Here is a 15,153-nt window from a genome sequence, read left to right as displayed (position 1 = left end):
CCCGAAGCTCATGTTGTGTGGGATAAATTAACATATGAAACATGATAGCACATTTTCTAGTAACTTGCAATATAAACTACAGTATTTGCCGGCATTTTAAATTGTGCAATTTAAATCAAGTCACCTATTTAAATAAAATGAACCAAATAACTGGTTATTTAGCACAAAAAGGTGTTGCAGCAACCTTCAAATACAGTGCATTTACCTGCTCATGCCGATTTCGCGTTTTAGGTGAAAACCAATTCTGACTGTGCATCATACTGTATAGTTAATGTCAAAAAGACGTAAGAAGATCCACATAGCAACAAAACTTTCAATAAACCTTAATAAATGATTGACGGACAAAAACAGATGAACATGCACTGGAGAGGTTAGAAGACGTAGGTAAGGAGTGCATTAACACCAGCAATAAGGCAGCCTACTGTAGGTCACTTTGTGGGATTTAAAAGAAAAAGGGATTGATTGGTTATTGGTCTTCATCAGAAAGCTACTGAAGATCCGTGCATGGCTCTGGGCATTGCTTGCCAAGCGTGGCTAAACCCGCAGAGAGAAGCAGAGACAAGAGACAGGTTTCTATCTGGGTTAAAGATGATTAAAAAAATAAAACAAAAAACAGGAGTTCTCACACAGTATCAGGATGCAAAAGATATATGGCTGAGGAGGGAGAGAAACGGACAGTGGGCAAGAAAACCTGCAAACCCTCTAAAAAAGCAACAGCAGGAGAATTTCTATGTCTGTCTCCTTCAGCAGAGCACCCTCTATAGCCATGGAGGGCAAAGCGCATAGGCCGTCTGACCTACCCAGTGAATGAGGCCGTGGTCACCCACACACACACTCGCCCTGCGGTGTGTTGTAGGCTTTGGCATTAGTTCACCACTCAGAGACTCCGCCATCTGTTTCTCGTCACCATGGCTGCGGGCGGGCCGATACAGCCCATTTTCTACAACTACTGATGGGACTCTTAGTAAGGAGGGATTTGGGGTATGCTTGTGGCCAGTAATGTTTTGCAGAGATTTATTGAGGTCTAAAAGGTCAGAGCTTTCAATGTGGGACCCCCTATGCACACCTGTTCCAGGTAGTAGTCCAGTAGGCGATAGCACGGGAGACAGACGGTGACTAGCGCATATACACGGGGGCGCAATTGCAGCGCTTTTCTCTGTCCGAGTCTTAAGTAGAAGCAGGGAAAGGCAGGTGTTGCACAAGGGGTGTGGACTGTGAGGGGCATAACTTAAAGAGTATCGACGTCCCCGGTCCTCGGAAGCTGCATTGTCTTCACATTCCATCTCACACCACAGCCCCATGGAGGAGTCACTATGGCGACGAGGTTCAAAGGGCAATGGAGAGAGCAGCAATTTTCGGGAAGCATTATCCCCTCCTTCCTCTTTTGATTCCAACTGAGCTGATGTCGCATGCATGGTAGCAGGGCTTATGGGCCGGAAAATGGACTGGACACATGGGTGGTTTCGGAAAGTGTCAGTCACATGAGCACTTTGGTGGCATGCACCTGCTTTATGACCTGCCACCTGGTGGGAAGCCCACGCTTCCAAAACATGATCATGAGGCGTCAAAAATGGGCCAACGGGATGATGCTAATAACAAGCAGACAAAACACGAAAGAAACACAAACGCATCCAGCATTAACCACGCATATGTGCTAGAAACACGATACAAACACAAAAGTACAAAAAATTAAACAAAACGACAATGTTTGTTGTGTGCTTATATCTAAAAAACATACCTGCAAGTAGAGCTATGTTCAAAATATGGCGATATATCATAGATAAACGCGACAACAAACATGCCCATACAGTGATGGCAATATCAAGAAGTATGAATTTTCACAGTACATATGTAAATGTATATGTAAACGGATGCTGCATTCAAGTTTGATAAAGCAATGTTTATAACATGCAGCTCATAAAAAACATGCTCTAACAGTTAGGGCTTTGCTTATTTATTATTATTTTTTAAGAAAAGAGACGAAAGCGCTTCAGTCCCTTCAGCACGTTGTGCGTTCTGCAATTCGCTCATCAATTCGTTTTCATATGTGGGAGTGAAGACAGTATCATTTCTCCACTGCTGTTGAGGACTGTATGATCCTTGTTAGTTGTGAACTTGAGTAGTTCCACTTTCACAAACATGGTTTGGTTCGTAGCTGTAGTGAGTTATTAGTGTTTAGCTGCTGCGATTAGCACCTGATCCATTAGTATTTAAGTTTGGTTTGTAAAGCTTCTTTGTGTTGAGCGCTTCTCAAAACTAAACTCATGGTATTACTGTGCTGTGTGCGTGATATTACTGTGCTGTATGCAGCATGTGTTAGTTTTCACTGTTGCTCGCTGTTCATTATACAGCCACAGATGCATATGTGGCCAAATGCTAATTACTGTGCTGCTATCTTTATGATTAAAAGTCCATAAAGTTCAGCCCTCTGCCTCCTAGTGCTCTGACCAGCACCTTAGAGCGAACCACACCTATCATACAGTGCTTAGCCTCAGGATTACTTATGTATTATTGTTTTTTAACTATTTAAATCTTTGTGGTGAACAATAGATGTCATGATCATTCTCCCCAGCTTTATTTATTTATCCATTATTGCACATTTAAAAAAAATGTTAAGGTATATTTTGCCCAAATAGTGCATGTTGTATGTCTGGTTTGTTTTGTTATCATCATGTTGTATTGTGTTGTGACATGCATTTTGAAGTAACTGCCCTACTCGCAAGTCAGGGCAATGATACTACGCAATAGAATTGGAGCATGCAATATAACGTGCATCACGTGCTTTATGATTTTTATTTTTATTTTTTATTTTTGCACGTGTGCATCTCTGCAGGGGCACTGATACAGACCTGCCGTGTTGCCGTGGAGACGGGTTCCTGCAGAGACTGGTATATGACACTGTGCAGGCTGCTACTGTGGGAGTCTGAGTATACTGTAGAGCCAACACCACTGTCAGCTAGAGAGAGAGAGAGAGAGAGAGAGAGAGAGAGAGAGAGAGAGAGAGAGAGAGAGATGAATACAGTCTCATTTTGTCAAAGCACTGTTAATGAGCATGCTGGTAAAAAGCTTTACAGGCATATAGGCCTTCATGTGACATAAAATGAAATCGTTTTCAAAATTTCTAAAAGAAAGCAATATAACATGTATGGGACTGTACTACTGCTCTGCTTTTGGTCAAACTGCATTTCTACAGGTCATTATTTTCCACTTATCTCCCTCTCAGGCAGAAGATTATTGGCAACTAAAGCTAATACAGACAAAATACTGTAAAATTTATATCCCCTTAAAGAACTAGGTTAAAATCCTTAATATGACAACCTTAGGACATGGCATAAACTGTTTTTATGCTTATGGTAGTACATCAGACCAGATGCAGTTCTGGATGAAAGGGACAGACATTCTCACACACACTTACACGTTACAGAGGTAGTGCTAGCACTGGGCTGGCCCAGACGGCTGTGCTGATCTGCCTCTGTCTCTTCAGGCTCTGCTGGGACGGTGGGCTCGCACAGAGTGGGCACTGTGCCAGCAGGCAGCTGGGCTGGCGGGGTTTGAGCCATGCTGCTCTGAGCTGCTGACGGCACGGTGCGCTCTCGTCTCCACTTTATCAATGCCACACGATCCCGAATAGACTTCCCCACAATCTTTGCATCACTCTCATGGAACAAGCCAGATTCAACCTGACAGTAAGAGAAGAAAAAGACTGTGTGGTTTTGTGCGCACTCGAGAGAGAGAGAGAGAGAGAGAGAGAGAGAGAGAGAGAGAGAGAGAGAGAGAGAGAGAGAGAGAGAGATGAAAGACAGGGAGAAAATGGAGGAAAAAAGGTGGGAGAAAAAATTGAGATACAATGACAGAGAACATCAGAGAAGGTCAGAGTGAAAGAAAAAAAACAAGAAAAAGAAAAGAGAAAAGGAAAATAAAGAAAGCGAGAAAGAAAAAAGTAATATAAAATAATAAGCGAGAGAGAGAGAGAGAGATTCAGAGAGATTCAGAGAGAGAGAGAGAGAGAGAGAGAGAGAGAGAGAGAGAGATTCAGAGAGAGAGAGAGAGAGAGAGAGAGATAAATAAGGGAGAAATAAGAGAAGAATAAGAGGAGAAGAAAGATTAAGGGAAAAAAAAAGCAAAAAAATGAGGAGATAGGAGAGAGATCGAGAGAGGGCGAAAGAGAGCAAGAATTAAAATACTGAAGCTATTCTAGGAACAATAAGACGTAGCTCTCTGAAAGCTGCAGAAAAGGAGCAGAATGAAAACACTCCAGATCAAGAGTAGAAGACCTTCAAATAGAGCGATGATTCACAGAACTCCCTCACTCACACGTGCACACATCAAAAGCAGCAGAGAACTCGTCAATTTTTATACACACACTCATTCCAAAATCTTCTCAATGTGGAAACATAGCTGTACTTATTTAAGGCACTACATGCCAATTACTGTTAAATAGTGAGTCAGAAATACTAAGGCAGTGAGAAGTTGCAAGTAGTGCCTAATGAGAGCCAAAGCTTTTAACTGTGAAACATTCAAAACACTTTAAATCCTGAACAGCTTACATAACTCTCTGATGTGTTAACAGTGCTTCTCAATCCCGGTCCTGTGAGACTGACTCAGTTTGTGCACACCTGATACAACTTCTGAAGGGCTGGATAATGAGCTGCTGAGCTGCAACAGGCTTGGGCAGGGAACATAGCGAACTGCGCAGTGCAGAGGGCATCGAGGGTTAGGTCAAATAAACAATGCAGTAAAAGGGTAAACGGCAAACGGCACCAATTGCAAGTGCTGATTATCAACCCAAACATGGCCGGCAAAATGTGGGGTCGTGTTTAGGCTGGTTACACTAATCAATAACTCTGTTAGAAAATAACCCTCTCTCTTTAGGGCAAAGCTCCACACACACACACACACACACACACACACACACAAAACATTGCATAACGAGGTCTAGAGGATTTTCCAAATGGGGCATTTTGGGACAAGAGAATGTGCACATCTGTACACAGCTACAGTTATACATAAAGACTACACACAGTTGTATCCACCCCTGGTCAAATTACACATTTTTTTGGTCTAAGTGAAAAAGTTAACATCCCCTCTGCATGGAACAAACCTAAATTTGATATTTATGTAAATGATGTACTATTACTTATTTGCTGAATTAACATACTGGGAAAAAAATAAAATGTAGCATGTGCATAAGTCTGGAAACCTTTTCAGGCAGTACTTAGTAACTGACCCCTTTTGGCTGAAATCACAGCCTCCAAATGTTTATTGTAGCCAGCTAACAGTCTCTCTTGCACTTGCAGAATGTTTCTATTTCAGAAATACACACGAGTCATCTCGCATGCACCTACATTTATGTGGTCTATCAAAAGATGTTCATAATATCCAAATCAGAGGACAGTGAAGGCCATTTCAAATCTTTAATCCTTTGTTTCTTGAAGTAGTTCAAGGTTGACCCTAAACATACATAAAAAGCATTGTCCTGCTGTAATACATAACCTCTTCATCTGGGGTTTCTTTTTTGACTCTAGGACATTAACTTCCAGATTTTGTTGACATTTGGTAGAATCCTTTCTTTCCCTCAATCCCCACAACATCTCCTGTGCCACTGGCTGCCATTCAACACCAAAGAATAATACATCAACCCCCGTGCTTAGCATTTGGCAGGATGTTCTAAAGGCTTTTGCTCTCTCTCCCCTGAAAATATACCTTTGGAAAGTTACACTCAGAAAGTATTTAGACATGTTTTATAGTCTTCTATTGCTCAACTATCTTTAGAATATTTTCAGAATTTTCTGTTAAACTTTTTGTAGAGCTGTGTAATACTGAATGCCTGTGAAAACATGTCATTTGACCAGGGGTGTCCAAATTTTGCATAGAACTGTATATGTGGATGACATGAACGCAAGGCCAAAACACCAGTGATGCCACCCAGTAGCTGGCTGCAACAATTTACCCTGTCCACACCTACATTTGACGGAAAACAAGTCAAACTAATGTTTTAATTTGCACATCCAATAGATTTTTTGGCAATTGTGTTCTTCATAAATTTTTCGGGATTCACTCAAAAGAGGCCCCGAATATTCTGTAATAACTCTTGCTAGGACGAAGCAATCTGAATGAAACAACGTGCAATGTGCTCCTCAATATATGGAGTTTCGAACATGCCAGGGTGTCCCTGCGTCGGAGCGATGAGGTACGCACCGGACAGCTGTTGCGACGTTTAACCTCCGTTTGCAACTTCCGGGTGCATACCCCCGTAACCCTTCATGTGTCTGGCAGAAAATGAAGATCACTTCCAGCATCTCATGTAATGCAATCGATTACACATACGTCAAGGTATGTAGCGAATTTTTTAGGTTCAGATTGCTTCATCCTAACGGGAGTTACAACAAAATATTCAAGGCCTCTTTCGAGTGAATCTCCCTGTAGTATGAGCTAAAGGCAAGCTAGAATATCAAAGATAGCTAAAACAGTATTAATTGGTGGTTTTTGTTGAAATTACAAATGATATCAAATTCAGTCACTGTGCACTACTGGAATTTTCTATAACAATTATATGGAAGCCCACTGGTTAACCTCCTGACTTCTGTACAGATGCCAACTCCGGTTTTCATTAACTGTGCAAATGCGAACCAATTTTCAATTAGGCTAACTTCAGGCTTCATATCACCATAATGGGAGCCATGTTGGCCACTCATATAGTCAGAGGTACACAGTTGTGCCTAAAGAAAAGCTGTCATAATACTAAAATTTTGGTACTTGATGCCAATACCAGTGAAATTTGACTGTCCTCATTACCAATTTGGTACCACAGCAAAAGCAGAAATGCCATTCTTAGCCCAGCCAGTCAATATAACTTTAGAAAGCAATTTCAGTCAGGAGGTCGTCTAAGAACACACACTAGTTAGGAGTTCTATTTAGTGGCCAAAACAAACACATTAGATCCACCACACCATTCTGACTCCAAATGTATTTTTTTGGTCTGAAATATCTTTTAAACTGAAATACATTGACGGACGTGGTACTTCATTTTGATATCTAGTTAGCTTTACTTATCTAACAAACTAATTAAAGCTGAACAGGTAAAGAACTCACATGGGGGCAGAGTTTTTGACTTGATCAGCTAGACAAGATTACTGATTTAACTCTGTGACACCACTACCTACCACAGAAAAAAATTTTGCTCGACTTGGCACCTAAGTACTGATATTTTTGACTCTGGTCTAAGGCATATCAGATTTCACCTACTCAGAGAAAGAGATATGACATGCACACACATGCGCATACACTTCCAGGAATGTCCTGCTTCAGTGCTTTTTGGTTTGCTTTGTTTTTTTTTTTAGACTTTTAGACTTAGAGATCTAGGATAAGACATTCTCTGATTACAGTGCACATATTTATGATTATCTCATGACTGGACCTTATCAGATGGCACATGTCTAAGACAATAAACACTGCCTGTTAAATACAAAACAGATAAACAATAATATATGCATATGAATTTAAATTACCACAGCCAGTGGATGTAATAACTATGTGCTCATATTACATAGATATTACTAGACATCTCCAGCTTTTACTTACAGTGCATTACTGCATATTATGTTTGATGTGGAAGCACTAAGAGCAGAATACCAACAATTCTCAAAAGGCCATTGTCTTTAAACAGAGCTCATTGTAGATGAGCTCGTTTTCTCTCACCAATTTCTGGTGTTGCGCTCCCTCAGTGATTGCACAGAAAGCCTGTGAGGTCCAGACCACCGACAGGCAGGGTCAGGTTGCTATAGTACAAAGATGCTTCCAGAGGAATATATTCTACCAAACGTTGAATATCCACACACTTGGAACAGGCCCACCACGTAAGATACTTTAAGCACTACTGAAATAGGATTAGTTTTACCAAGGAAGGCTTTGAAAAGAAAATTCTAATTGTAAAGGATAAAATTTCTGTGTAATTTCAAGAAATACACTGATTTGGCAATTGTGGGCCAATATTTTTTTCACGTACGTATCTACCAATGCTGATGCATAAACATTTATATAATCTAACTAGTGAAACTAAAATCAGATGGATTAGCACTAAAGAGAAATGTCAAATTATAATAAGACACTAATAATTTATGATTACATACAATTTTTTAAACACTTTTTTAAAGAAATCAGCTGCAGATACTAATATGATAACAAAAGAGAAAAAAGGCAGAAAACTGTGACCCAAAAAAAACGAAAAGATTAAACAGGACCACAACTAACGAAGTGGCAAGCCTAACAGCCTAATAAATTGCATGAATGCTAACGAAAATGAAAAATATTGATTTAAAACTGTTTCCTTCACTCTCCTGCACCGGTTGGCTCACGCAGGTTCAAAAAGTTTGAGCAGCGGCAGATGGGGGGAAAACAGTCGGTCACATGGGACTATTTCAGGATTTCTTTGAGGGATATTAGACAAGCATTTAATAATCTCTGTTCATCCCAAGTATCTGAAGAGTTCACAACACTGAAGAACTTCTACATTATATGTCAGATGTAGCTTGAAAACACAACACCTGCTTGATACATCCAGCAAAACAGAGGCATGAAGGCAAGTCGTCGCTAACAGTACTAAGAGCATCTATAGTTCCTGAAATAATAAAAAAACAAATCCCAAAGAGCCAGTGCAAATAATTACTAAAATTGTATGGAATTCACGGACGCTGGATTTTGTGGCAAATTCTGTAACCTACATACTGTAATAATTTTGTTAAGTTTATTTTACATATACTGTTTTTATTCGTCAGGTGAGTTTTTTCTACTGAACGCAGATTTTTATTAATAACAAAAGTTTTTTTTTTGGTAGCACTTTACAGTTTACCTTGTAGTTTTTATGTTTAGTACATTTATTCAAAAGCATAAATAAAACAGAAAAATCTTACAACAACGACAACGACAACAACAGCTCTTGGTTTCGACAAGGTGTGTTTTAAATTTCAGTGAATCACTAGTTATTTCCTCAAATTCCCACACAATCAGGATGCACGTCAGCACTATACTCAATAACAGTAACGCCATGCACACTCATATCCATTAGCAGGTACTGTTACTGGATTACTGTTACAGACACCAAACAGCAACAACAACTGCCACACTGAAACAGCACTCACCATCTCCTGAGCCACGCCCTCAGGAACCTCCTTCTGCAGGTCAAACGTGAACTCGATGACACCCCCATCCTTGTACTTGCCCTTCAGCTTGCGTGGGTCTTCCACCCACAGCCTGAGCGCGATAGATGCCTTCCTCCCGTCATCTTCCTCAGCCAGTTCCACCCGCACGCCTGTGTCCTCCGCGAAGAAGGCATGGTTCAGGAGGTCCTTTATAGAGTAGCTGGACAGAGAGGGTGAAGCATTTAAAGTGAGAATTTAGTCTCATGTACAGTCTGCCAGCAAACAGGTAGTGATTGATGTGTGAGCATATGCACAATATGCACCATCATATATGTACTAATGCTGGTATTGTGCCAAAACTGCTTATTTTCTATGCTAAAAAAATGATGTAAACATAGCTTGGTTTTGACTGGATTGCAACGAAAAGAGAAGGAACAGCTCTATCAACAAGCCGACCTCTAAAGCCCTGTTTCTCATAAATAGCACGACTGATCACAAATCTTTCTTATTAAAGCTGTGCATTACAGTTTACTGTCGCTTAGGGTAGAAGTGGGGTGTATATCAGTATGTAGCAAATAAATTCAGATAACGCAACATACATACAATGCAAAACACGTTAATTCCCTCCCCTCCCATATACTGAGCTGCAACCTAAGGTAAGTTGGTCCACTTAGCTGTTGAATGAGCAGACATCAGACTGTACTGAGTTAAATGGGGACAAGAGAGTGCAAGAAAAAGCTGGTCTTTTGGGGTTAGCTGTTAGCCTAGCATGGAGACTAGCAAGATTTCCAGGCACATCGCCAAAAGCACCCCACACTCAAAGCACCAGCTTGAGGCTACGCTAAGGTATCAGGCCTGGTCCAAAAATACTAGATTTACCTAAACCTCAAATATTTTTTTGCTAAAAAATACTCATAAATAGATTATACCATCAGGAATCTTAATTATAACATGGCACACATTTTTGGTCATACCGCCCAGTACTAGATAGAGGATGATTTTAGGCATGACGCTCAAAACGCTAACTAGCTCCCTTACTAGTAGTCAGTCAGGCCCTAGAGACTGGTTTGCGTGGAGTGGGGCTTTGGTAAGGGACAGTATGATAAAAATCTGCTTAAATTCTGATCGGTAAAAGGGAAAATCTGATGTCAGCTTCTTCTAATACATTCCACAAAACTCATAACAATCACAAAAATACCAGAATCTAAGTTGAAAATGACCAACACCGTTCTTTGACAGCCAACAGTACATTCATGCAAAGGTCGAGTTATTTCAATCTGTTCTTAAAGCATAAAGATTATGGGAATAAGCTTCTGGTCCCTTTAACAAAGTTTTTGTTATCTTTCAATATCGCTAGAATTAAAAATAGAATATCAAATGTGTGACACCAATATCCAACTGATAAAGACAATATCAACCAGCACCAATTCAATCTTCTGGTTCCAAGAACTAGGTTACAGTACATTAATTCCATTACTTTACATAAGAGTGCCACTCTTATAAGTAATTCGGATGCAAGATCCGTGGTTGCGCTGGAAAATTACATTAGACTTAACCTGGCACAGAGTACAGTGTTCAAAGATTAAGACCCTGAAGCTTCTGTGGAGTTTAGAGCATTTTCCCCTACATACATTGCTACTATGATGTTTTTGGATAGAAGAACAGCAATGCTTCTTTTTCTCTTCATCCTCAGGATGCATCTTTCATTCCGTTATATCAGCAAAGAGAAAACCCTACTCAGTGCCAGTACAATACAGAGTGGCCTTAGAATTACAAACAAAGACTCAGCCTTTATCTTGAGCATTCACAAACTCTAATTAGAGCACTTCTTGAAAGAATATTGAGTGAATACTACCTACTCTTACAATAAGGCCTGTGTATGTTCATTCAGGACAAGGACACGAGGACCTAGAGCAGCTGAAATGGAACAATAGCAATCTCTCTTTTTCCCCTCCCTTAAACTGGGCTGGGCTGGTTATGTAAGCAGTAGGCAGTGGGCACTGTTCCTGGCTGGAGGAGATGAGGAGATTGGAGTGGTGTGGAAAAGTGCCCACCAGCAAATGGCCAATAAAGGGCATGTGTGGCCATATGTGTGTCTGAGAACGGTTAGCTAGTCATAGGTGTGCAACCATACAAAAATTTCATATAATAATATGCCTTGCTGTTTTTGCTTCACAGAACGTTTTCAATTCAGATTTTGAAAAGAATGCCAAGATAAATTGAGCATTTATGTATTATCTATTTATTTCTTTTTTGGTAATTCCAAAAATATTTCCCCTAAAAGACAAAAGAAAAGTGCTTGGTGAAGGGATAGACACGACAAGTCTCCTTCAGCTGCAAGAAATTACAAGACGTGAGCCGCTATCCCGAGTATGGATAGAAACGGCAAGCTTTCTGTGTTCATAAGTTTCATATGAAAAATAATTAACTGCCGTGATTCTTAAACTGTGCGTCGCAACTGAAATTCTGCGCGTTTGTGCCACGTGATAAGTAATATCTAAGTATAAGTGCATTTGCACGATTGAGAAATGCATGGTGAGTTTAAGGCATTTTCACACAAAGCCCAATTTTTACAGACAGAAAAAACACACATCAGGATTTGAAAGCACAGACATGCATATTGTCCGAGGCTGACTGACTGTGGATAGAAAGTCCGAGGCTGACTGACTGACACTGTGGAATTTTTTTTTAAACAGAGCTCGTTAGATTTGTGTTTTGTGGTTGCATTACTAGCAGGCTGACCAATCAGAGCTGAGGTGTTATGGTTACTGCTATAGTTTATCAGTTTGTTTTTAATGCTCAGAGCTCTGAGCTGAAGCTTTGTCACCGGTAATTTTCATGACTTCGTCGACATCACCTCTCGATTAATACATTTTTTTTCCATCTCCTTGCTTTCTCAGAGCCAAGAAAAAAAAACATACTGGAATTGATGGGAAAGATAAGCGTGTTAAAAATCACACAGAAATTATAAGCAAGCTAACACAGGACACGCCAGTGTGTGTTTTACAATCTAAATCTAATAAATAATCCCACCTCCTCCAATTAAAACGTGAAACAGAGCTGAAATACATCTTAACTCAGTTTAGTGATCTTTTTCTGCCAGTTCGGGTAAAAAAAAAGTTCAAGGACGTCTGGTTCACTGGATTACATCTCATAACAATATAACAGTCCTACGTATAGTTTGGAGATAGTTGACAAAAACACATACAAGAAATCTAAACGAATGAATAAAAAAAGTGAAAACTATATTGCTGCATTAGATCTTCAGTCATAACAGGTGAATTCATCTCAAGGCATAATAAGAAAAAGTCTGTGCAGTTTTTTGAGTCTTGATTTCAGTTGGAAACTGCAACCTCTTTGCAGGTTTTGGCCAGCCTATAGAATTGTTTTGGTTAAACATGTAACCTATCATACTTCTGTCTGATTACAGTAGACATACTCTAGAAGAACTGAGTGATCAATTCAGTGCAATGAAAGTTGTCCAATGTTGTTATTTTCCAAACAAAAAGATAATCATGTTGATTACTGTCTTGCTGTTTTTTTAAGTTGGTAAATCTATGCTAAATAGATCTGTATTATGTAAAATGATACTGGCCTGCGAATGAAATGAAATGCATCATTCACAAGGTGGCTGTTGGCATGAACTCACATAGCAAAGGTCCCTCCCCCTACACTACCAAGTGCCACATTAACATGCCAACCTGCTGAAATTCCCTGCCACCCCTGATAAAATATTTTCTAGATCTGCCACTGCCAAAAAAAATAATAATAAAATAAAAGAGTAGGAAAAATTTGACTGTGGTCTGGTATAAAAATCACAAATACAACACTATTGACCGCCTAACTGACAACCATGTCCCCCTCACTTTTAAAACAGCTGCTATGTCCCAGCAATCTACCACTTGTGGCAAGTCATTGTTGTACTTGACCAGAAAATGAAGTGTTCCCAAAAAGGAGATAAATGAGAGTCCATGTCGCTTCTTCAAGCTAAGACTAATTTTATCTGCTTGCCATTTCAAACAGCTTGGCTAATCAACCACCCAAGGTACACGATGATGAAGTTAGCTTCTTGTTGAAAGCTGTAAGCTTCGTGCAAAGTAGGTTAACCAAACCAGTTCTTTCTAGTTCCAAGAGCTGCGCAGCAAAGTTGTTTTAACGTTCATGGCTATAAAAGATTTTTAGGACCATCATGGATTGCTTTAAATAGAACTACAGAAATCATTCCCATTATCACACATCTTATAGCATAAAACTGAACTGTATTTGATACACAGCTGACACAGCTGTGACACCCCTAGCTAGCGACCTCGGGGGTGTCAACATAGCAACCAGCCGGCAGCTCTTGCGGCTCCTCTTAGACACTAGGGCTGAACCCATGTACCTAGTATCTGCAAAAATTTCACATACGAAACCTAGATCATTAGTTTTCTTCAAATAAAAAGGCTTTCATTCAAGAGTGTATGTTTCTGCTGCTTGAATTAGTGACAATCACAATCACAGCCGGAATATTTTTCCATACGTCTAAAGTTCAGTCTTAGAAGACGGTTACATTTTCTGTTTCTCACGATCCAAGTAAAACCGAACACATTCAATGATGCTGAAGTCTGGACAGTCCATTGTTCTGAAAAACAGCAGCTTCTTTGTTTGATTTGCAGAAATGTTCTTTTTTTTTACCATTTCCATTTCTCAGTAGTGTTTAGTTGTCTGGATAGAAACACCTGTGGATTTCTTCAGATCTGAAGCAAGAGTGGAGCTTCATTTTCTCCTATCTCTCAAAGACAGTTCTCAATAGAAGATACATGTCAGAGCTTAAAAGTACTGTTCATATGATGGTGATAATTTTGTTGGTATACCAGGTCTTGTAAGAGTAGGTAGTATTCACTCAATATTCTTTCAAGAAGTGCTCTAATTAGAGTTTGTGAATGCTCAAGATAAAGGCTGAGTCTTTGTTTGTAATTCTAAGGCCACTCTGTATTGTACTGGCACTGAGTAGGGTTTTCTCTTTGCTGATATAACGGAATGAAAGATGCACTGTTGTTAAGAGTATCATTATCTCTACAAGTTAACTTTTTTTGGAAACTCATTTTTTTCCTTTATTGTGTAAGTGGATTGTCATATCTGATCTCTTCAAAAATATCTCCTGAAAAATGTATAACTTGTATTTCATGGTCATTTTGACAGTAAACTAAATAAATAAAGGGCAGTCTCTGACCTTTCCACAATGTTGTATATCTTCTAGATTTCACTCACCGCTCCTCCTTATTCTGGCAGATACACTCGCCAATAATCTCCTTGACCTCTGGGTCCATGACCTTGTTATAGCTGGCAGGCTTCACCCCCTGTGAAGCAAAACAGGGAACAGGAGAGAGTGGAAAAGAAGGAGAAAGAGGGGAGGGCAAGATGTTAGGAAGTGATAGCTTTGTTCCTTCACCCACAGCTTGTTTAAACAAGAGCAGGTGCTGTGAGAACGCTAAATTGCACATTACAAAAATAGCAGAAACTTAGCTGGAAAGATTACAATCGCAGCAGCTCTTCAGTGTGACTTAACATTAGCTTTTTCCTTGAAGGTTTTGTATCAGGAGTACATACATACATATATATATATATATATATATATATATATATATTATATATATATATATATATATATATATATATATATATACACACACACACACACACACACACACATACATACATATCCCCTGTTTCTCTGAGCCTTGTGTATAATATTACAGATGACTCAGCCCCAGTTTCCAATGGATTTACAAAGCTTAGTCTCATCAAACTAAGACACTTCATACAGAAATACACATTAATTATAAAAAAAACAAAAAAAAACACTCATTCAGGTTATTTTGCTGACAATGGGAAAATATCCAGCAGACACAGTACCACAACAATGCATGAAGAACCTATATTATGAGATGAGCATGGTTATCTGAATATACTAACATCAGAACTGATCCGTGTATTTGTTTACTGTTTAATCAGGTATTTGAACAAGGCATTTGCA

At 39.5% G+C, this 15,153-nt stretch overlaps 1 protein-coding gene across 1 annotated transcript in view; it reads right to left on the bottom strand.

Annotated features, from left to right (window-relative positions):
- The window catches only part of LOC118814074 (serine/threonine-protein kinase WNK2-like), a 78,456-nt gene that overhangs the window by 32,774 nt on the left and 30,529 nt on the right, over window positions 1-15,153 (bottom strand). Inside the window, exons 5-9 of the mRNA XM_036579736.1 lie at window positions 14,388-14,476; window positions 9,138-9,357; window positions 3,416-3,680; window positions 2,850-2,956; window positions 801-1,589 (exon numbers count right to left, since the gene is read on the bottom strand). Coding sequence (XP_036435629.1) covers window positions 801-1,589; window positions 2,850-2,956; window positions 3,416-3,680; window positions 9,138-9,357; window positions 14,388-14,476 — 1,470 coding nt within the window. The remainder of the gene's footprint in view (window positions 1-800; window positions 1,590-2,849; window positions 2,957-3,415; window positions 3,681-9,137; window positions 9,358-14,387; window positions 14,477-15,153) is intronic.

This window comes from Colossoma macropomum, unplaced genomic scaffold (assembly GCF_904425465.1).
Source record: "Colossoma macropomum unplaced genomic scaffold, Colossoma_macropomum, whole genome shotgun sequence".
Taxonomy (NCBI): Eukaryota; Metazoa; Chordata; class Actinopteri; order Characiformes; family Serrasalmidae; genus Colossoma; species Colossoma macropomum.
Note: the sequence above shows the minus strand (reverse complement) of the source record. Positions and strands in the feature narration are given on the sequence as shown.